The sequence below is a fragment of the Stigmatopora argus genome, chromosome 2 (assembly GCF_051989625.1).
Source record: "Stigmatopora argus isolate UIUO_Sarg chromosome 2, RoL_Sarg_1.0, whole genome shotgun sequence".
Taxonomy (NCBI): Eukaryota; Metazoa; Chordata; class Actinopteri; order Syngnathiformes; family Syngnathidae; genus Stigmatopora; species Stigmatopora argus.
This window is the reverse complement of record NC_135388.1, coordinates 39,597-60,003: the sequence shown is the minus strand read 5'-3', so window position 1 is coordinate 60,003 and position 20,407 is coordinate 39,597. Positions and strand designations below refer to the sequence as shown.

Here is a 20,407-nt window from a genome sequence, read left to right as displayed (position 1 = left end):
CAATGAGTTCGACCTTTGCCGTTGGAAGTCAGTGAATGGCTCTTCTTCGTTTTTTTTGTCGCAAAAGTCAACGTTTTTGCAGGCGACATTGCAATGAAAAAGGAAATTTTCAAACATTTGAGCGCTCAAAGGCCATGCGTGCGCTTAAGAAGTGGACGGAAAACAAAGAGCGGGATGATATTTGAAGCAAATGGACAAAGTTGAAAGGAGAACACACGACTTCAGCCTATCAAACAAATCCGTGAAGACAAGTTGTTGTCAATCAACAAAAAAACTCAAAGGTGAGTGGAGATGAAACAAGCTTGGAAAAGCACCTCTTCGGTGAGCTGCGCCGAGCTGAGTTAGCGAGCTCACTTTTCAACAGCTGTCACCCAAAGTGTTAAAGACGCGTCCACACAGAAATTGAACACACACGTGCGCGCCAACGACCCGGTGACCTCAACCAGTGTGTGTATTTAAGGAGTCGGTGGTGCGCGCGTTATCGCCACGGCACTTTGGCGGCGGGCGATAGCGCACGCAACGACACAAAGACTTGCCGCCGGGCCAGTATTCCATCGGCGTCAATAAGTGGGCTTTCTCTCCGACATTTTCCGTCAGACGGTTCGTCGCTTACGGTTGAATTTGGGGGGTTTCGGGGCACTTCCTGCTGCTGCTGGACTTCAGGGTTAGCCACCTCCAAGAAGGATGCCAAATCTAAAGTCCAGCCAAACAATTTATTGTCATTCCATTCAAAGTAGAATAAGACCAGCTGTGAAAACAAAGAAATTTTATTTCAATGAGATCAATAAATAAGATGCGGCGTTCTTGGTCCAACTTCAACACATTTTATTACAGAAAAGTCTGGCGCGGATCCGTCGGCCTCCGCCGCCCGGCCGCCCGTCGTGACGTCCGGCTAGCGGCGGCGCCCGTTAGAAAAAATAAAAAATAGACACCGCAACACATCAAGGGTTAGCCATGCTCGGGGTGGGGGTTTCATGCTAATGACTCTTTCCTTCAGCAGGGGAAGGGGCAGCAACTGCGGTCCCGGAGGGCCCCTTGCAGTCTGTTGGTTCCATGACCGAAATGGTCAATTAAACCCCCAAGCTGCCCAGAAGCCTAATGATTTGATTCAGGTGCGTCTAACGTGGGAAACGGACCGGATTTAGTAGGGGCCCTCCGGGGCCACGGTCGCAGAGCGCTGCTAAATGTGGCGTTAGCCACGCTAGAGGGAACATGCTAACAAACACCGTGGGAGCCGCGCTTGGGAACCCAAACGCCAACCGACGGACGATCGGCACCGAATGAGAGCAGCGCTGGCGACGGCGCTCCATCACTGCCTCCGTCCATAAAAAGTCTGCAAACTATTCCCTTGGCAGAGGAGTCGCATCCGTCCTTCGGCTCGCAGGGTTAGGTCCGTCCGTCCATGTGTCCGTAACGGCGGACGACCAGTTCACAAAGCGAGCCCAACCCGCCACTTCATGTACGTTTTCAGCGACGTCCCGTCATTGGCCACCATCGACGGCTCTGAGCGTGCGTTCCGTTTGAAGCGAGCATTCCTCGCGCCCAGTCAGAGTCATCGGACGCCCCAATTTCCATTGAAGAAATATACACAGAGCATCAGAGGAATACCAGTCCATATAAACAGTAGTTTAAAAAAAAAACTTTTATATTCTGGATGATCTGGTGGAACGCAGTGATGGATTGATCAATGGTTTTCTTTTAATATTCCCAATTATAATGAAAAATAAGACGATATTTTCTGCCAAGGGACCGTAAACCAAGAAAGAGCCATGTGACATTTAGAACGTATAGTCAATTTCTCTTTTTTTTTTTCTTCAACACTCTTGAAATATGTTTTTTTAATTGCACCTTTTCCCCAATGTAAGTAAAATTAGTGTGTACTTGTGTATGTATTCCTCCAATGCTTTTGGATAGACGGATGCACATTTGGCGTGACGTGAACGCGGCTCAAAAACCTCTGTCGAGGGTTGGCAAATCGAAACACCGCTCCCCCCCCCGGGCGGGTCCGCTTGACGAACGGGCTCCCCAGGATCGGGAGTCACTGGCGAGGTCCCGCCCGCGTCCGTCACGGGTTGTCGGCGGCGGGGTTGGCGGCGGAGGGGGGCTGCGTGTTGTCGGCCAGGTTGTGGGCGTGCTCCAGGAAGAGATCTTTCAGCACGCTGAGTTCTTTGCTGAGGAGTTTGATTTTGGCCTCCAGCCGCTCGTTCTCCTCCTTGAGCTGGTTGACGCGCTGCTGCGTGTCCATGGCCTTCTGCTTGCTGCGCTGCCGGCTCTTCTTCACCGCTAGGTTGTTGCGCTCGCGACGCTGACGGTACTCGTCGCTGTCCTTGTCGCCCGACGACTTCTTCATCTTGCCGGGGGCGGCGGCCTTGCCGCCGGGGGAGGAAGGGAGGGCGGCGGCGACGGCGTTGGCGGCGGTGACCGCAACCTGGCTCTGGATGACGCTCACGCCGTTGTGCTCCGATGACGCGACTTTAAAATGCTGGGGCGGCCGGCTCATTTGGGTAACCGCTGAGCGGGGACTGCCGGGTGGATACCTGTGGGTAGTACAACGCACCGTTTATTGCAAGCTGGGAAGGGAACCCCTCCAAAAAACACAGACCCACTGATTTTTTTCAAAGCACTCAGTGCTCAGTGTTCAAGTCAAGTGTTACTTTTGCCAAATTTTCAGTCCAAAATCACAATGGAATCAAGCTCATCACCAGTCGGCACTTAATGATCCTATTTCCTGCTATGCTAACGACTTGAACGACATTGAAACTAAAGTCAGTGTTTGGTGTTGTTGCTGTTGTCTTTTTTTTCTCCTTTTTTCCACGACATCAAAAAGACGTGAACGGGACGCGCTTATTAGCGGTTAGCAAGCGCTGTAGATCACGTGACGGTCGAACGTAAGAACATAAACAAAGCGTCAAAGGGGGATCCGCGCTGCGATTGGTCGGGGCGTTGCTAGGTAGGCTGCCGCCGGCGGAAGAGGCGCACTCGCGTCGAGCTTCCGGGTGGAAACAAGCAGCCGAGTGATCTCTTGTTGCCCGTTGTTGCATCATCGTCCCCCTCTTAGCTCTTAGCGAGGGGAACTCCGCGTCTACTCGCAAGCTAACATGATATGACGGCAAACACGGGTCGACGGCCGGCTTAGCGCACGGACATCGACTCCTTTTGTCATTTCCAAAAACACTTTGGCCAACTTTTGCTCATGCGGCGAATGTTCGCCGCTAAACGGGATTCTCGCGTGACGCGCCCCCGTCCAAATCGAGCCGTCAAAGCGAAAGAGCCAGGGGGAGTAAAAAGGAAAGACAGCGGAGATTGTTTTCCTTCCAGTCTTTGTTTTTCAGATGCCACCCGCCGACGTTTCGGCCCGCTGCGTCGACGGACCGACGGACGGACGGACGGACGAACGGACGGGTCGCTCCCCTATGAAAGGAACGTTACCTTGTGATGGACGAAAGCGGCGACGGACGAAAACGTCGTCGCTAAAGTTCCCGCTGCCGTCGTTCTGCGAGCGAGCCCTCGGCCTGTTTTGGTTTCCGACATGGAGTCCTCGGAGAGCCGATTGCGAAATCGCTTTTGCCATGTAGGGCAGCGCCTGGCGTCGGCCAATCACGAACGAGGCGAAACCCGCCTGGCCGACGCCTGGGCCAATCATGTCGGAGTATGCGCTACCTGACGCAACTTTGCCTGCGAATGACGCGTCGTCCGACCAATCGGCGACCGTGCTTTTAATGTCATGAGCTGACGCGCCGCGTGACGTAGTTATAACTCGACGCTCGCCGGCCTGCGCAAACAGGAAAAAGACTTCAAAACTCCAACAGTCCACCATCGGCGTATCCGAACAAAATATGCGTCGTAAACGTGTCATCGCTGAAGCTTATTTTTGATTACAGATAAAAAACATAGTTATATATATATATATATATATATATATATATATATATATATATATATATAATTTAATATAATATATATATATATATATATATATATATATATATATATATATATATATATATATATATCTATCTACAGGTATTTTTATAACTAGGTGTTTTGGCACGGCACGGCGCCCCATTTCAACAAGTGAACGAGTGTGGTGGCCCTGAGAAATGACGTCACACAAACCGCGCTTCTCCTCGTCCCGTTGAATTAACACGATTATACTTGGGATGTATTCGAGTTGCAAAATGTGAGTATTAGGAATCAAAGAGGACGTACGTATTCTGTGGACTTTTTGAGTTTTTTGTGACGCGACGTCATGTTTTCTAATCCAACTAATCAAAGGTTAGGACCGCCTGCTTCATTCAGAAAGCACGTTAGGCTTTAACCACGGCGGCTGGTGGTGTCATCAAAACGTATCCCATGTGGGAATGAAAAGTCAGTGATCGCTAAAAGAACTGAGCCTCGCTCAGCTCGAGGCCAAATTCAGGCACGGCGAGCGCAGGGGGGTGGGGGGGTTGGTTTTGGCTTCGCGAGGTCTCATGGCGTCGGCTCGAATGTGTATTTTGGCAGAGGAGAGAAGCGGTGAAAAGTAAAGAAAAGCGGGCATTTCTCAAGAGCTCGCTCACATTTGGCCGTATTGTCTCCCACGCGCGCGCGCGCGCACGCACGCAAAGGGGGAGGGTTGTCGGTCTGCGTGGGCGTGGCCAGCGAGCGTAGTCCCCGCCCTGGCCGCGCTATAAAACAACTCGGCCACTTTGCAGCGTCGACTCACGGCACGTCACGGCACGGCGCGGACAGGTGGGAGAGGAGACGGAAGGGAAGGGCGGAGATAGAGGGAAGGAGCGCTCCACTCCACTCCACTCCACTCCACTTTACTCTACTCTACTCCAGTCCACTTGACTCGGGCACGGGCACAAGGTCCGAGGCGCACGACTTGGCGGCCATGCGCATGGAGCTGCACAACCTGCTGTACGAGTCGGCGACGGCGTTGGGTCCTGTCACCGCCGCCGCGCAGTTCCTCCGTAGCCCACAAGGCGAAGCGTGCGGCGGGCAAACGGAGATGGACCTCGGCGCTTACGCGGAGCCGTCCGCCTTCCACGACGACGACGACTTGTTGGCCGAACTTTTCCAACAGCCGTCGCGGATGCGCGTAGAAGCCGCCGCCGCCGCAGACGATGACGAGTACGGGAGCGCGCACGGCCACGGAGCCCAGCACCAGCAGATCTCGACCTACGACAAGACGGACGCGCTCAAGGTGCGTGCGAGCCGTTCAACCATCGCCCGTCCTTTCCTTCCGTCCGCAGAGACTTGCGCGTGAGCCCTAACCCGCCAAGCCAGTGAATAATACAAATAAAAAGGGCCAAATCCTAAAGGATAACATTCAAAGTAGAACATTGATGACATGAATTGAACATCAAATGATCCAAAAGTCAAAGCAAAATGTAAACAAGAAATCCAAGGTGACTATATATTGACCAAGGACTAAAAATGAAAAATGCCCATTTAAAAAAAATGACCCTTGGAAAATGCTCGAGTAGATGGAGTAGAACATGAGAAAAATACAAGCAGACCATATGAAAAAAGCAGCAAACTATTTTCCTTCCTTTGAAGCATGTTTTGAAATGGTTCACATCAGTGTTCATTTTCCAACGGAGGCTTGACTTGTATTTTTCTCTGTCATTTTCCAACTTTGAAGGCGGAGGAGCTCTCCATCAAGCAGGAGCCGCGGGAGGAGGACTTTGCGCACGGCAGAGGTGGTGTCTACGGCAGAGACGTCTACGGCGGAGACGGTTACGGCTACGGAGGAGACGGCTACGGTTACGGCTACGGCGTGCCTACGCCTCAGCCAGAGTTCCCCACGGGGCGTCGCACGCAGGGCTGGGCGCGCCTGCGGCCGGCGAGCGGCAAGTCCGGGAAGCTGCTGGACAAGAGCAGCCCCGAGTACCGTCTGAGGCGCGAGCGCAACAACGTGGCGGTGCGCAAGAGTCGCGACAAAGCCAAGATGCGGAACATGGAGACGCAGCAGAAGGTCCTGGAGCTGGGCTCCGACAACGACAGACTGCGGCGCCGCGTGGAGCACCTCAGCCACGAGTTGGACGCCTTGCGTGGCCTCTTTCGCCAGCAGCAGCAGCAGCAACGGCAGCAAATACATGAGCCCTGTTACGGGGCGCACAGCTGAAGACCATTCGCGCTAAGGACCCACGCCACCATTCTCTCCAGGAGACACCTGTCTTACGACAAAGGTTTTAGGGACAAACGAGGACTAAACTCCCATGACCATAATTCAGCTTGTAGTATTAGGACGCCCAAAAAGTCACGACGTATGCGGCGTGGCTGATTTGGCCGCTAACTACCTTACCGCCGGCGCGCGGCCGGGAGCAGCGATCCGGGGCTTTCATCTCACCACCTTCCAACTTTGTTCTCGTGCCATAGCTAACTCCTCTCATCTCTTTGTCCTAGTTGTGGTCTCGTTGGGTGAGGTCCTCGCGCCGCGTCGCACCTCTCTTCTTCTCACGCTGTCAAAAAAGCACGGGCACGGGTCTCGGCGCGGCGCGAAAACCACATGGCCATTGAAAAAGAGAGCCCAAAAAGAAAGGAGGGGAGGAACATTGGCCACCCTAACGCCCTTCCATTGGACCTCCGTCGCCGTCAATGGGCGGAAATCCGCTCGGAACGTATTTTCTGGCAAAAGTAGGAGCCCAACTGGCAAAAAACTGGCTTTGTGCTTCTGCCTTGAATGGAAAAGGCTTGGCGCGAGACTCGGTCCTCGCCGCTGGATGCCGACCTTTGGCCGCGATCGGCGGGCGGCGGTCCTCGTCGGCATCGCCCCTCCTTTTTGACGTGCGAACGGCGATCGCCGATGGGATCCCAAAGGAGGAGCGGACCTCTGCAAAGCCACGCCCGTGTTTTTGTCAAAAAACGTACTGGACTTTTGGGCCCCCTCGCCTAACCGTCACCTAAGCCGTCCCCTCTGCGGCTTTTCCCACAAATGGCCTCCTCGCCCACACTGTTGAAAAACTCAGGGAACGGGGGCGCGCAAAAGTACCATCGGGCTGGTTTCATCCCGTCTATTGCATGTCGTTCTTCAATGAGCTTGCTTGACGTCCCAATAAATTGAAAGAGCATTGCATTCTGGAGTGGCCGCCCTTTCCCCATGGATTGCTCGCGTGTGTGTGTGTGTGAGTAAATGTGCCGTCCAACTGAGTTCAATCCGATGGATTGCTTGTGTGTAAATGCGCCGCTGAACTGAATTCAATTTGATTCATCTTCTCGTCAACACGTTCCACGTCCGCCTTCCCGCTTGACTTGCGCGGCCCTCAAACGCGTCGTAGAGTAGAACGACCACGGAGAAACGGCTGTCCGTTCCTCGTCCGGGTCCCGGGGTGTCGGAACCCTTCCCGGCCCTCTTTGGCCCTAAACGAGTGGCCTGCCAAATGGTCATAAAAGATGTCCCGCGGAGAGGAGGAGCCGAGCTCTCTCCGAGCCGGTCGCGTTCGGGCCCCCCGCTTCAAATGGCTCGGGCTTCTAGCACCGTCTGGTCCCCAAAAATGACAATCATCTGAGAAAGATGATGGTAAAATCACGGAAGACATACTCGGGTGTACGCCAAGTCGTCTATCTCGGAGCGCTCCCGCGTGCCGGCGCCGACATCGCTTCCTCTTTAGCAAGACGTTTTCCAACAGTTAACTGTCCCGCACGAACGCACGTACATACGGACGGACGAACGGACGCACGCACAGGCACACTTTCACCCCATTTATTTCCAACGAAGCCCGGGCCAGAACTGCACGTAAGCACACGCAGAGGAGGCACACAAAGGCACGGGACGCAGATGTTCGGTGAGATAAGACGGGGATGATGACCAGATCTGATTGACAGTGGAAGGTTTTAAGCCCCCCACCACACACACACACACACACACACACACACACACACACACACACACGCGCGCACATACACAGGAAGCGTGCGTACCCTGTCACAGCTCACTTCCTCTTTTTGGACTTCTCTCCTCTCTCTCCCCCTGCACGGCAAGAAAACTTCCACCGCCTTAGACGTTGAACAGGCAAATACGGCAAGGAGGAGAGACCCGGACGAAGTGGTGGCGCAAAGCCAGAGTGCGTTCCCTCCCTCCCTCCCTCCCTCCCTCCCTCCCTCCCTCCCCACGGTACAGCGCTCACCCGAACGCCCGCAGATAAAGCACATGACACACACACAGACGGCGCAACGCACGCATTCAGACAAAAGCGACAGAAGTCGGGAGTACACCAAGACGCGCCAAATAAACGGACGCACACATCGAGTGCACTTTGACACGCGCTGTAAAAGAATGCGTGGCTCCACCCACCCTCTTGGCCTCCCGCAATCGGGCCAAACAGGCGCCTGGTCAATATTTCTTCTCCCTCCTTCCCTCGAATAGCCCCCCACCCCCGCCTCTCCCAGTCTCCCCAACTCCCCCAACTGACAGACACCGCAATATATACTTGGCTTTTGCGCGCACCTTGGCTTTGGACCAACCGTCATAAACGGCAACTCTGGGGACAAATTCTCTTTTCATTTGTCACAAAGGTAAAAAAATGTCGTGTTTCATACATAGTCAACCCGATAAATATATGAGGTCATAAAGTCAAAGGTCACCAGGGTCAGAAGCACGTTTGTGTCGGAGATTGCGCATGTCGGTCCGCTGCTTCAAATGTCTTCTAGAGACGTAGGCGATGGTTGTCAATGGCGGGCGACCGCTTGGATTCACGCTTGTTCATCCACTGGCGAGCCACTTGCTTGCGGTGGATTCCGGATCATTGAGGGACCCGTGGAGTCGGAGGAAGTGATCCCGTCCAGACCTGCTCGCCTTTTCCCATTTGAAATGGATGTCAAGAGCCACGTTTTGGGCGTCATTGTCAAGGTCTGGCGCCAAATAGAACGAGGGAGGGCCTGCGTCCTTTGAAATCTCGGAACGTGCGACCCATTGCCGGAAGCGCGAGGGCTAGATGAACCAACAAACAAAGCAAAAAAGGCACATTATACGCGGGCAGCTTTGCTTTGGACAACAAATCAAGATGGCTGAGCGTTGACGCATCCTAACGTGCATGCTTTTGGAGCAAGCGGACATTGAATTTATGGCTGGCTTAGCGTGAGCACCTTTAGCGGATGATGTAACATCCTCTTTGCCAAGCGCTAAACGTGCGGCCCACTTCCCGTCGAACCGACGGCTTTCCGGAACGCCGCGACGCAACTCCACTGGACGCCGTCTTATTAGCGCCACGCCCGTTCCCGGTCCGAACGGTAGGACGGGACGGGACGGCCGACACGCGATGGCTCGGTGGCCGACGTGTCCTCGCGCGTCACGAGACGAGACTCGCGGAGGAAGTGGCGCAAAGAGCTTCCCGTTTTTTTACAGATCCGTCTTTTTCCGCGCCCGCGTCACCGATAACGGCGCGTGCATTCCGGAGGCGATCGCCCGGGGGCCTAATCTTAATCCCGGCGACCATTTTAAACCGCGCTAACGTGCGGCTAACGAGCCGGCGATTAGCCGACAACACAGGCGCGTTTGTCCGCGCGACCCCTGCCCTTCGGCGGCGCCCGCCGCACGTGATTCATCTGAGGAGCTGACGCCTTCGCCGGCCGCGCTAGGGTTCGACCGGGGGGCGCGCCGAGTTCGCGCCGGGGTCGAGCGGCCTTCGGGTGCGCTCGGCACGGGGACGCGCTAGGAAACAAGGCGCTTGGCCCGCGTGGCGGGGACCTGCCGATCGGAGAGGCGTCCCATTATTTTGGGCCTTTGCGATGGGATGAGTCACGTGGCGCCCTGAGTCGAGGGGCGACTCGACGTAACGGTCCAGTGGCGACTCGACTGTCGAGTCGGTTCAAAGTCACGTGGGGCGTCCCCATTTCTTTATACGGCTCTCAATCACGCGGTGAGTCATCGCAGAACTCGCCTGAGTCGCAAAGTGAGTCCGGAACGAGCTCAGAGTCGCGCGGCGAGCGGCGCCGCTTGCTTTCCAGCGACGAGGGCGCTTCGGTCGGAGTGACGCCAAACAAAGCGGGGGCTTTGCGGAACGCCGGCGACTCCAGAAAGTACGTACTTAATTTTTCTTTTTTGTATTATTCTTTTTTGACTTAGCCTCTGCTTTCTCTATCACCAAATGCCTGCCCCCCACCCCAGTGGAGACTTTGGGGTCGGGCCAGCGTCCGCCGTCTCCCTCCTTCCTTCGGCCGTGGGGAATGTTAGGCTCTTCTTCTTCTTCTTCTGTTTACTCTGGAAAGCTGCGAGACTTTGACCGGGAGCGTCCAGACCCCGGGAGGGGGGCCCGCGTGACCTCAACGTGGACCCACGTCACGTTCTCGTCTCGTGATATGAAATTGGACTTTTCTTTCCATTTCGACTCCCATTAACCCATTGCCTGCCATTAGACGTTCCACGAGTCTGCATGTTCTCCGTGCGTGGGTTTCCTCCGGGTACTCCGGTTTCCTCCCACATTCCAAAGACATGCATGGTAGGCCGATTGGACACTCCAAATTGCCCATAGGTATTGGTGTGAGTGTGCACGGTTGTCCTTTGTCTCCTCGTGCCCTGCGATCGGCTGGCCACCGATTCAGGGTGTGCCCAGCCTCTGGCCCGGAGTCAGCTGGGATAGGCTCCAGCACCCCCACGACCCTAATGTGGATAAAGAGGTTCAGAAAATGAGATGAGATTTTAAAAAAAACGGACCGGAAGAATACGTATGTACTAGTTATTGGGAAACGTAGTGGTCCGTTCGTACCACCGATTCCCGGTTGGGGCCCTTTGGCGGCGCACAAAGTTATACGACTACTTTTGGGTGGAACCTAAATTGTACATTGGTTGGATTTAAATCAGGTGTTTCGTGTTCATGAGTAGGGAATTGCAAACATTGACATCGACATTGATCATGTTTGCAAAATGCGCAAGCGCCAACATTGCCCCCGCCAACATGGCTATCGCGTAGACGTTTCATTGCGTTGGCGCACCATTTTTGCCCCCGCCAACATGGCTGTCGCGTAGACCTTTCTTTTAGCTGGCGCGCCGTTCCTCCGCGGCTGCCGTACTCCGATTAGAAACATGGAGGCCTGTGACGAAGCCGTCAAATGTCCGACGGATTTTGTGGTCTACGGGACTGCCTTGGAGCCTCTCGAAGAAGGTTCGTCCCGTTCAAAACGTTCCGTTTCCGTCTTCACTTTCCTTGCGAGCTGTTGTGTGAAGACGACGACGACGAAAGGAATTTAGTCACGCTTGGCTTAGCCGTGTTAGCTGTTTTGCTAGCCAGGCACCCCATTCTTTGTGCACACCTTGGATTTTAGGAATTTGGTCACGCTTGGCTTAGGCGTCTTAGTTTTCTTGCTACCCAGGCAGCCCATTCTTTGTACACATCGTGGATTTTTGGAAATGTAGCCACGCTTGGCTTGATCGTATTAGCTGTCTTGCTAGCCAGCGAGCTCATTCTTTGTACACATCTTTTTATTTTGTCTCAACATAATGCGCGCGCGCTTTCCCGCTTAAAATGGCATAAGGAGACTTGATTTGGGGTCGTTTTTATTTCGAGATGAATGGCAATCAGAGTTGCAAATGTTATCGGATCTCGGCTAGGCATCCAACTGCTAGCAGGGTTGCCAGACGGGTCTTCAGCCCAGTCACAGCCGCTCGTTCCAAGAAGAAGAAGAAAAAAAATCAAACTAACTTCGCGTCTGAGTGAAGATGTTTCCCCCCTATACAACTCTGTGTGTATTTTGGTGTTATAAACTGAATAAATGAATTTGATCAGCGGGCGCCATCTAGGCTCTTTTGCCAATGGGCATCGTGGGAGGCGGTAGACTTGATGCACCCATACTGCATAAGCCCAACCGATACCACTATACTACCAGTGTACTGTGGTGTCGAGAAAATATTATTTTTCTCAAGTAGTAAATGACTGCCTTCTCACTTGATGGTAAAAAATAAAAAAAATCTATAATGGCTCGGTCAGACCCCGTCTAAAAGTATTCAGAGCCCCCAATGGCTCTTTCAAAGTTTGTTTGTTCGGTCAATTGGGTATGGGCCTGATGCCGGCCGCCGTCGATGCCACGCTAGTCCGCGATCCTAACGACGTAGGCTAGCAGAGGACACGAGACTGCTAACCCAACCTTTCCGCCCTCCGACTCCTTCTGAATGTTTTTTTTAAAAGCCAATGTTTTTGGGGGGGTTTTGTTGGTCGTTGGCTCGCTCCCACGCCGACGTTGGAATTTGGCCTTGCAGACGAGGGCCCGCGCAAGCCGCTCCCCCTCCACGAGCAGACGGTCCGAGACGAGAAGGGTCGCTTCCAACGCTTCCACGGCGCCTTCACGGGCGGATTCTCTGCGGGATATTTCAACACGGTGGGATCCAAGGAAGGTGAGCGACCGGCGGCCGGCCGCGCCCAGGTGGAAGTTTGACCCGTTTGGTCGCCGCGTCAGGATGGACGCCGTCCACGTTTGTGTCCTCGCGGCAGCAGAAGGGGGAGAAACAGGAGGCCACGCCGCGGGACTTCATGGACGACGAGGTAGAGAGCCATTTGATAGCCTATTCCTATTTGGTTCCCTTGACGATGTCCACGTACTCCAAAAGACATTTCCGCTTTGCCCCGAATGTCGTCGCGTGGCTTTTTGTGTTGGTGTAAAAAAAAAAAAAAATCAAAAGTCCCTTTGGTTTGGCAAATGCAGTTCATGTGTGTTTTGGGGGTCGTTCGTATGAAAAAGTCCAAAATGTTCTTGATCATTGGCCAAAAGCGGCCTTCCGTGGCTACGTCATTGCTGAGCGAGCGCCGTTTTGTCCTTTTGTTTTGTCAGGATCTGGGCGAGCACGGCATCGCCCCGTCCCGAATCATCACCACTCAGCCGTTCGCGTCCCGGGCGCCGCGGGACGTGGCCGAGGCGCCGGGCTCGCTGGCGGCCGCGCTGCCGGGGAGCGAGCTCCTGGACGAACTCATCGCGCCCGCCACCGCCGGTGTCGGCGCCGAGCTCCTGACCCGAATGGGCTGGAAAGCGGGTCAGGGCGTGGGACCTCGCGTCAAGAGGAAGCCCCGACGACAGCGAGTCTTCGGCTGCGCTCCGCCCCCCACCGGCTCGGAAGAATCCCAGGTGGGTGGAGTCCCGTTCCCTCGCCCAATCGGACGCCCAATTTGAGCCCGCGCAAGTCTGGCCAGGCCAGGAAGTCTTTTTAGCGTGTGGCGTCATCGGTCGCCGTGGAAGTGCGGGCGAGGGCCCGGGCGAGAAAAATGAGGGTCACGCTAAGATGGACCACGCCTGTCTTTCAGGAGGACGACGATGACGAGTTTGCCCCCGAGAACGCCACCTTCGCCCCCAAGGACGTGGCGGCGGTGGACTTTGGAGCCAGGGCGGGCGTTCAGGGCCTGGGCTACCGCGGTCTGGATCCGGCGCTGGCGCTGCGGGGCAAGAGCGACGCCCACCTGGACTTCTTTTCGCCTCACTCGGACGCCACCAGCAGACTCTTTGGGGAAAAGCGACGGGTCTCGCGGCGGCTGGGGGGCGTGGCCGGGCAGGTGAGCATCTGGAGCGGCTCGGGTCTCCGGCTTTCTTTAGCCATTGGCCCCTCGTCGGGCATTCGTTGAACGGATTGGCCTCCCCAGTCAAAGGTCGACGTCCGCCGTCAATGGTGGACGACGACTTGGCTTTCCTCCCCTACGGCAAATTACAAATTAGAGTGAAATTAGAGTTCCAATGACAATCAATTTGAGCGCGCTGGCCCATTTCAGCTTTCCCCCCCGTTTGTTTGTTTTTCCTCCACGATCACGCGCGGCGGTCGCTCCAGGCTTTTGGCGTGGGCGCGCTGGAGGACGACGACGACGAAGACGTGTACCAGCGGGACGCCATGTCCAAGTACGACACGGTGCTGGCGGACGAGCCCGGGGACGGGCTCTACGGCTGGACGGCGCCGCGCGGCGGCGGCGGCGGCGCCATCGGCGCCGGCCACCGGAAGGAGGCGTCGTACCTGGGCAAAATCTTGGAAGGATTCGCACTGGCGCGGGGCAGCCAAGAAAATCAAACGGTAAGACAAAAGGCCAGAGAAAGGCCCGGCCGCCACCTCGCTGGATTTTCCTTCAAATTTGCGACGTCTCGGCCCTCGCAAACGGCAGGCGCCGTTCCCCCCGCCGAAGCTGCCGGACGACTACCGCCCGCTGCGCCGCTTCCGCAGGCGGGTAGAAGTGTCACACCTTTCGGGCGTGAGCGCCGCCCCCGGCGGGGCCGGGGTGCCGGCCCGGGCGGCGCTCCCGGAGGACGCCGGGCGTCACCGTGTGGTCGCCGCCCAGAGGGGCGCGCTCCTGGGGGAGCCCGTTCTGCCAGGTGGGTCATTTTCTCTTTTGAATTGTTCATTTTAATTGGTTCCTATTTATTTATTTTTTTACAAATGTTATTTTAAAGAAATTCTGTTTTTAGGTTGACTTTTTATTCCTTTTCTGTAGCGCTGAATCTGAGGCTTGCCGGGGGTGCTGGAGCCTATCCCAGCCAACTGCTGAATTGGTGGCCAACCAATCGCAGGATAACCGTTCCCGCGAACGCACACACGCACGCACACACACACCGGCAGACACACACACTCATAGTTAGCGTTAGGCAATGCTTAGCGTGCCCAAGCAGCCTAGAGTGAATTTTTCTTTCCGGGCTCTTCCACCCTTGCGACCCTTTCGACCTAAGCGCTATTGAAAATTTTGGGGGTGTTTCCCTTTTTAATGTCTGACTTTATTGAAGAAACAAAGTGGAAAGTGGAGCCCGAAGCCATTTGTCATCCCGGGTTTCTCCCCGTTTAGGTCCCTCCTCGGTGATGGAGCTGCTGAAGCCCGAGGACCGCCAGCGCTTGCTCCGCCTGCGCGGCGGGCCCGAGCCGACGACGAGCGCCTTGCGCCGAGAGGAGGAGGCGGCGGCGGCGGCCTGGCGGGGCCTCGACGGCCACCGGCACGCGTTTAAACCCTTCCAGAAGAACGACGCCAAGCAGGCCAGATACGAAGCCTACTTGGAGCGACTGCGCGGCGGACACAAAGGTCGGTCCCGTCCGAGGTCGGACGGCCCGGCGTCCGGCGATTGACGGCGGTGGGACCGCCGAACTCACGTCGGCGTTTGTAGACGCGGCGGAGGCCAGTCTGGACCCGTCGATGACCGAGTGGGAGCGCGGCAGGGAGAAGGAGGAGTTTGTGCGAGCCTCCGTCCTGTACCGGCCCACCTCCTCCGCGCTGGCCAGCCGCTTCACGCGGGCCAAAGACGACGACGACGCTGGCGACGCTGGCGACGACCGCGTGGAAGTCCCCCGAGATCAAGAGGTGAGCGGGGAGAGCGAAAGCGACGTCCCGTCCCTTACCCTGACCTCAGAGACCATTGTTCTGGCAATGGTTTCGGCGGTTAACGCCCACTCCGGTCTTCTTTTGGGCGAGCGCGTCTGTCCCGGTGATTTTTGCCCACGGCCTTCTCGAACGGCTCGCTACCGAGACTTGACGGGCTCGCGACAAATGAGACCTCGGCGCGCTTTCAGGGCAGCACGGAGAAGGACAAAGAAGCCGCCGTCCGGATGAAAATGTTCGGCCAGCTCACCCGGGAAAGCTTGGAGTGGCATCCTGACAAGATTCTGTGCAAGAGGTTCAACGTGCCTCACCCCTACCCCGGGTAAGCGCCGAGGGCTCGACGGCTGGCCGACCGTGGCGTCCGTGACCGACCGACCGACCGACCGGCTCGCCTGAACGCAGGTCCGCCGTGGTGGGTCTTCCCAAAGTCAAGCGAGACAAGTTTTCCATCTTCAACTTCCTGACCGTCGCTCCCGGCGATGCGCGTACGTGTGCCTTTTTCTTTGTCCGTGGCGGCCAATGAGTCGATCCGCCGGCGCCGACGGGAGCGGAGGGGCCCTCCTTGGCCGTTTCCCGTGGCCGGCGGGGTTTGGTGACTCCCCGACTATCTCCCTCCCTCCCTCAGCTCCTCCGCTGGCCTCCAAGAAGTCCAGGTGGGACCAGGAGGCGGTGACGGAGAAGGAGAGTCCCGCGCAGACGGGCGCGCTCAAAGAAGAGTCTTCTGCCGTTAAGAGCGAGCCCCCGGACCGAGCGCGGGTAGGCCGCTCCGCCACTGGCCGTCCGAGGCCTTCTTCTGATCATTCTGCCATGATTTGGCTTTGGCAGGACGGCAAGCAAGAAGCAGTGGCGGCGGCGGAAGCAGATGAAGAGGAGTCCGAGGGGGAAGCCGATGACGAGGAGGAGGAGGAAGTGGAGGAGGAGACCCGCCCTCCCATGGACGTGTTCAAAGCCATCTTCGCCGGCTCCTCGGACGAGGCGTCCTCGTCTTCCTCGGACGGAGACGACGGCGATGCCGGAGAGGACGGAGAGCGGGCGCCGCCGTCGGCTGACCTCTTCGCCGTCTCGTCCCGCCAGACAGGTGACAAAGCCTCGTTGTTCGCCTTCTCGCCGTCGCTTCCTATCCTAGACCTCGGAGTGGGCGGGGCTCTCCCGAGCGGCCTCTTGGACGAGTCGCCGGGCCCCGATCGCTCCATGGGCCAATTGAAATAAATGCACGCCTTTGTTAGCCCGTCTCGTTTTGACGGCGTCCTAACGCCGGGTGACGGGGGTCGCCCGCCGTTTCCCGTGGAATACGAGTGTGCACGCCGGTGCCTCTGACCGCGTCCCCTGCTCTGTCTCTCCGCCAGCGACCACCGCCGACGGAGTTTCACCCGCCGACGGCGTTTCCCCCGCCGGAGGCGTTTCGCTGGCGCCGCCGCCGCGGGAGGACGGCGAGTTCGGTCCGGCGCTTCCTCCTCCCTGGTTTGTTCCCGGTGAGCGCCTCGGTCGAAGCCACCCCGCCCCGCCCTTCTCCCCTCCCCCCATTTGTGACGGATCCTTTGCTCGTTCCCCGCTCAGCCGCCACCGCCTCGCCGGCCCGAGAGGTCGGACGCAAGAAGCGAGACAAGAGCAAGAAAGACAAGAAGGTGAGCGCCTGCCCACGTGCGGGTCCTACTCTCTCTTTCTCTCTCTCTCTCTCTCATGATTAATTTGACAGACTTTTGGGAAGTTGCCCATCCGGTAGAGCAAAGGCGCTCGATATGTAGATGGCCATCTACCGGTAGATGGCCAAGCTACTACTGGTAGATTGAATGACAATAAGATGTTGTCAGTGTGTTGGTTCCCTTAGCAACGCTATTATGAATTTGGCATACTATCTGCAGTATAATATGAATGAATATAGTACAAAGCCTGGGCGCCTGCGACTCGAGGAGGTTTGCTCCTTGAAAAGTAGATCTTGGAGCAAAAAGGTGTCAGCGCCCCTCTGCGGTAGAGCGTTTGGACATTGGAAAATGGGAGCTGGCCCAAATAGCTCTGGCCGATGCCGCCTGGCCGCCACCGGTGGAGCGCTCTGAACGACAGAATGAGGGATTGTGGAAAGAAGAAAAAAAGGAATCCGCATGGTCTCCACCTTTTGGACCCCTAACCCTTTGCTTGTGTCCTTCCGCAGAAGAAGAAAAGCAAGAAGAAGAAAGACAAAGCCAAGCGACAAGAAGACAAAAAGAAAAAGAAGACAAAAGCCGAGGGGCCCAGCCCCCACCAGGACGGGCGGACGGAGGATTTGATCGGGAGGTGCGAGATGGGAGAGGGAACGGGCTCAAAAAAGGCCGCCCGGTGCTAATGAGGCCCCTGGGCTATCTTTTCAGGATAAAGTGCGTCTCCTCCGGCATCCTGCGTTGAGGCCTTTGCCAATCTTCAGTCTGTCTTCCTAAAGCCAACAATAAAGGACCTTTCTCGGCGCGCCCCGTTCACTGATGGCTCTGTACCGCGGGAGCGCGGCGTTGCGAGCGAGGCCAGACCAAATGGACGGTGGGACTGAGCCGGCAAGAGGGGCGGACCGCGACCAATCTTTCGTAGCGCCACGTTTCGCTTGACAAACAAATGCCCACCGGGTCATTCCGTCCCCGCCGGCCGAAAAGACGGCGGCCGGCGGAGTGACCGTGTCGCTAAATAATGAAAAAGAAATAGTTGCAAAATATCTCCATCAATATTTATCTGACCCGGTTCATGAGACTTGTGCACCCGAACCTCTGCAAATGGGGGCTGGACCGAGTCACTCTCATCTTTACGCCGGACTCTCATCCGTGAGGCGTGTTTGCTTTTACGTTTTGCTCTACGACTACGTACTAGTTGACGGTGGGGAATAGCCGCTGGCGTACATTTGTGGATCCGGAGATGGACGGGACTCCCGATAGGTTCACCCTTTAGGCATTCCCTAATGCATGCACAAATAAAAGCGACATCTGACTCATAACCGGGGTCTTGCAAGAGAATCAATCCTGAGGCGTCTCTGTCCCAGATCATTCTCCCGAATCGATGCCTCTCTCTCTTATTTAGGACATAAGATTTTACAACAGGCACCACACAAGTCAAAACAATTGAGAGTCTTCCGGATCCGAGGGAGCGGTAATCACCACCTGCTGCCAAGTCAAAACAATTGAGAGTCCTCCGGCTCTTCGGTGTGAACGACCGTGTGAGAGGTCCATGGTCTTCAAAAACATTCTTCATTGCCAGCAAATATATAATAATGTAACAAATAATAACCCTAACAACTCCAAAGTGTCTTTGTGTTGGTTTAGGTGTCGGGGTTGGCATCCCATGTTTCAAACACGAGTTTTTCCGCTCTTGGAGGGTTCTCAATGTCACTCCATTTGTGATTCTGAGATTCAAAGGTGGCCTTCTGACGAGCAACAACTTCAAGGTCCTCTGTCAAGCGTTGGAATAATCCGACATAGCCTAATTGTCATCATACCAGGCTGCGTATGACGAAATGGGTGGAATTTGGACACCCATGTGTCTTTGTCAGCCAGCTCTAGATCAGGTTGTCTTACACCTGCAAATGCAGTCAAATTTAGCAGGGATGGATGGATGGATGGATGGATGGATGGATGGATGTTCAAGGGATTGTCGGGGAAGGACAATGTGTTGATTGTTCCTGTCTGAACTCACGGAATGGTTTCCCAAACCATGGCTTGCATTGTGGTGATGGTAGACTGCAAACACTCTGAATGGATCACCTCGTGAGCTTGTTTGAACTCCCTTACTACAGAGGGGAAGTGAGACAGTGTGCCTCTCTGTGAATCTCTGGCTAAAAGTGTCCGTTTGCGCCCTAACCGTCAACAGCTCCTTCAGCACGTGTGGCGCTGTGCCACCTCTCTCCCTCCCGAAGAGTTGTGATCAGGTTTGCTGTCACGTGCAGCTTTTCCAGCCAATCTGGCTGTTCCAGCTCAGGAAAGATGAGCCCTTTGCTGCTCATGCTCACCAAACTTTTCAGCCCTCCCAGACGTGCAGCAACACGTTTCAGCACCTCTCCTCTGGATGGACGGTACTCGGTCGTTTGGTTGCCGGTCTTTTGCTTGCCTGGAAGGTAAGTGATAATCACCATTTAAATGGTTGCTCAAATTCCCTAAATACAAACTGTGAATTATTATTTAGTCATACTTAATGCCCTATTAATTATTAGGCTAAAGAAAAGCTCCAAATTTGCTGTACTTTTATTGTGTTTTGTTGGAGAACTTGTTAAGAAGACCCTGACTGACATCCCTTCCTAACCCTACAACTCATGTACATACAAACTCTTCTACACTCACACGTGGGCTCAGTGAAAGTGCTCAGGGCCATTGTTGGCTAACTAAAATGTTAAAGGAATAACACAAATAAAATACACAATGAAATACTCCGTTTTTTTGTCATTTCTTTTCCGAAGCCCCTCGGAGCCGCAGTATAAGGATGCGGGAGCCGCGGTTTGCCGACCCCCCCCCCGACCGGGGCCCGGTCGTAAAAGTGCCGACACCACAGCAAGGTCAAAGGTCTGTATCCCCGGCGTCTCTTGTGTGACCTCTGCCCATAAACACGTCAGCAAATCACGATAGCTTCTTCATCGTATAGTAGTATTTAGAAAAAAGAAGAAGACAAAAAGTGTGTCGTTGAAGAAACGCGCTCTGCCGGCGAGACTGTCACGTCACCCTCTTCCCGAGCGGTCCTAAATTGTTCAAAAGTCCAACGATAGAGTGAGATGAGATCAATCCAGGTTTGATTGAAATGCGACGGGATGTCCCAATGATGTGATTCCAAGGCAAGACAAAGGCAATTCCTTCAATTCAATCAAAGTGCTGCTTTAATCACTCGACTGATAAAATGACATTCAATCATCAAGGCACTTGAAAACAAAGGACAAATAAGATGATATTGAATCAAAGAGACAGTTCAAAACAATTGAAACACCAAATAGGGGAAAGAACTGCCTGCCCTTGACAAGCATGGACGTCAAATTTTAGTAGGTCTACTATTATTTGAAAGAAAAAAAACTTTCAAGTTTAGTTGATGTCTATAATCACAGTCGATATTAACTATTTTACTAACCCTACCCCCGCCCCCACCCAAAAAAGACCCAAGATTGACAGCAAGTGACCAAAAATCAACTACAAATACCCCCAAATTAAAAAGGAAATGACCAG

General features: G+C 55.0%; 3 protein-coding genes across 4 annotated transcripts; 2 read left to right on the top strand and 1 right to left on the bottom strand.

Annotated features, from left to right (window-relative positions):
• Positions 1–751: 751 nt before the first annotated feature.
• On the bottom strand, positions 752–3,639 carry cebpg (CCAAT enhancer binding protein gamma). The gene is made up of 2 exons (XM_077590902.1): positions 3,430–3,639; positions 752–2,537 (listed from the first exon to the last, which is right to left on the bottom strand). Exon 2 carries the CDS (start codon positions 2,498–2,500, stop codon positions 2,066–2,068), a length of 435 nt encoding a protein of 144 aa, XP_077447028.1. The 5' UTR covers positions 2,501–2,537; positions 3,430–3,639; the 3' UTR covers positions 752–2,065.
• Positions 3,640–3,999: 360 nt separating this feature from the next.
• cebpa (CCAAT enhancer binding protein alpha) lies at positions 4,000–7,063 on the top strand. The gene is made up of 2 exons (XM_077590890.1): positions 4,000–5,188; positions 5,630–7,063. Exons 1-2 carry the CDS (start codon positions 4,877–4,879, stop codon positions 6,110–6,112), a joined length of 795 nt encoding a protein of 264 aa, XP_077447016.1. The 5' UTR covers positions 4,000–4,876; the 3' UTR covers positions 6,113–7,063.
• Positions 7,064–10,881: 3,818 nt separating this feature from the next.
• On the top strand, positions 10,882–18,204 carry gpatch1 (G patch domain containing 1). 2 transcript variants are annotated; one of them, XM_077590870.1, is made up of 17 exons: positions 10,887–11,087; positions 12,179–12,313; positions 12,376–12,461; positions 12,748–13,038; positions 13,215–13,460; positions 13,730–13,966; positions 14,055–14,262; positions 14,727–14,957; positions 15,040–15,233; positions 15,443–15,573; positions 15,654–15,736; positions 15,877–16,007; positions 16,077–16,329; positions 16,598–16,723; positions 16,809–16,876; positions 17,401–17,522; positions 17,597–18,204. In XM_077590870.1, exons 1-17 carry the CDS (start codon positions 11,009–11,011, stop codon positions 17,628–17,630), a joined length of 2,655 nt encoding a protein of 884 aa, XP_077446996.1. In that variant the 5' UTR covers positions 10,887–11,008; the 3' UTR covers positions 17,631–18,204. The 2 variants fall into 2 exon arrangements, with proteins under 2 accessions (XP_077447004.1, XP_077446996.1); XM_077590878.1 differs by lacking the exons at positions 16,809–16,876; positions 17,401–17,522; positions 17,597–18,204 and having other exon boundaries at positions 10,882–11,087; positions 16,077–16,509.
• Positions 18,205–20,407: the final 2,203 nt, after the last annotated feature.

Coding starts and splice junctions, on each gene's coding strand:
- cebpg (XM_077590902.1), bottom strand. CDS start 2,500: ATGAGCCGGCCGCCCCAGCATTTTAAAGTCGCGTCATCGGAGCACAAC.
- cebpa (XM_077590890.1), top strand. CDS start 4,877: ATGCGCATGGAGCTGCACAACCTGCTGTACGAGTCGGCGACGGCGTTG. Junction 5,189..5,629: donor ACAAGACGGACGCGCTCAAG/GTGCGTGCGAGC, acceptor CCAACTTTGAAG/GCGGAGGAGCTCTCCATCAA.
- gpatch1 (XM_077590870.1), top strand. CDS start 11,009: ATGGAGGCCTGTGACGAAGCCGTCAAATGTCCGACGGATTTTGTGGTC. Junction 15,737..15,876: donor CGTCGCTCCCGGCGATGCGC/GTACGTGTGCCT, acceptor TCCCTCCCTCAG/CTCCTCCGCTGGCCTCCAAG. Junction 17,523..17,596: donor ACGGAGGATTTGATCGGGAG/GTGCGAGATGGG, acceptor CTATCTTTTCAG/GATAAAGTGCGTCTCCTCCG.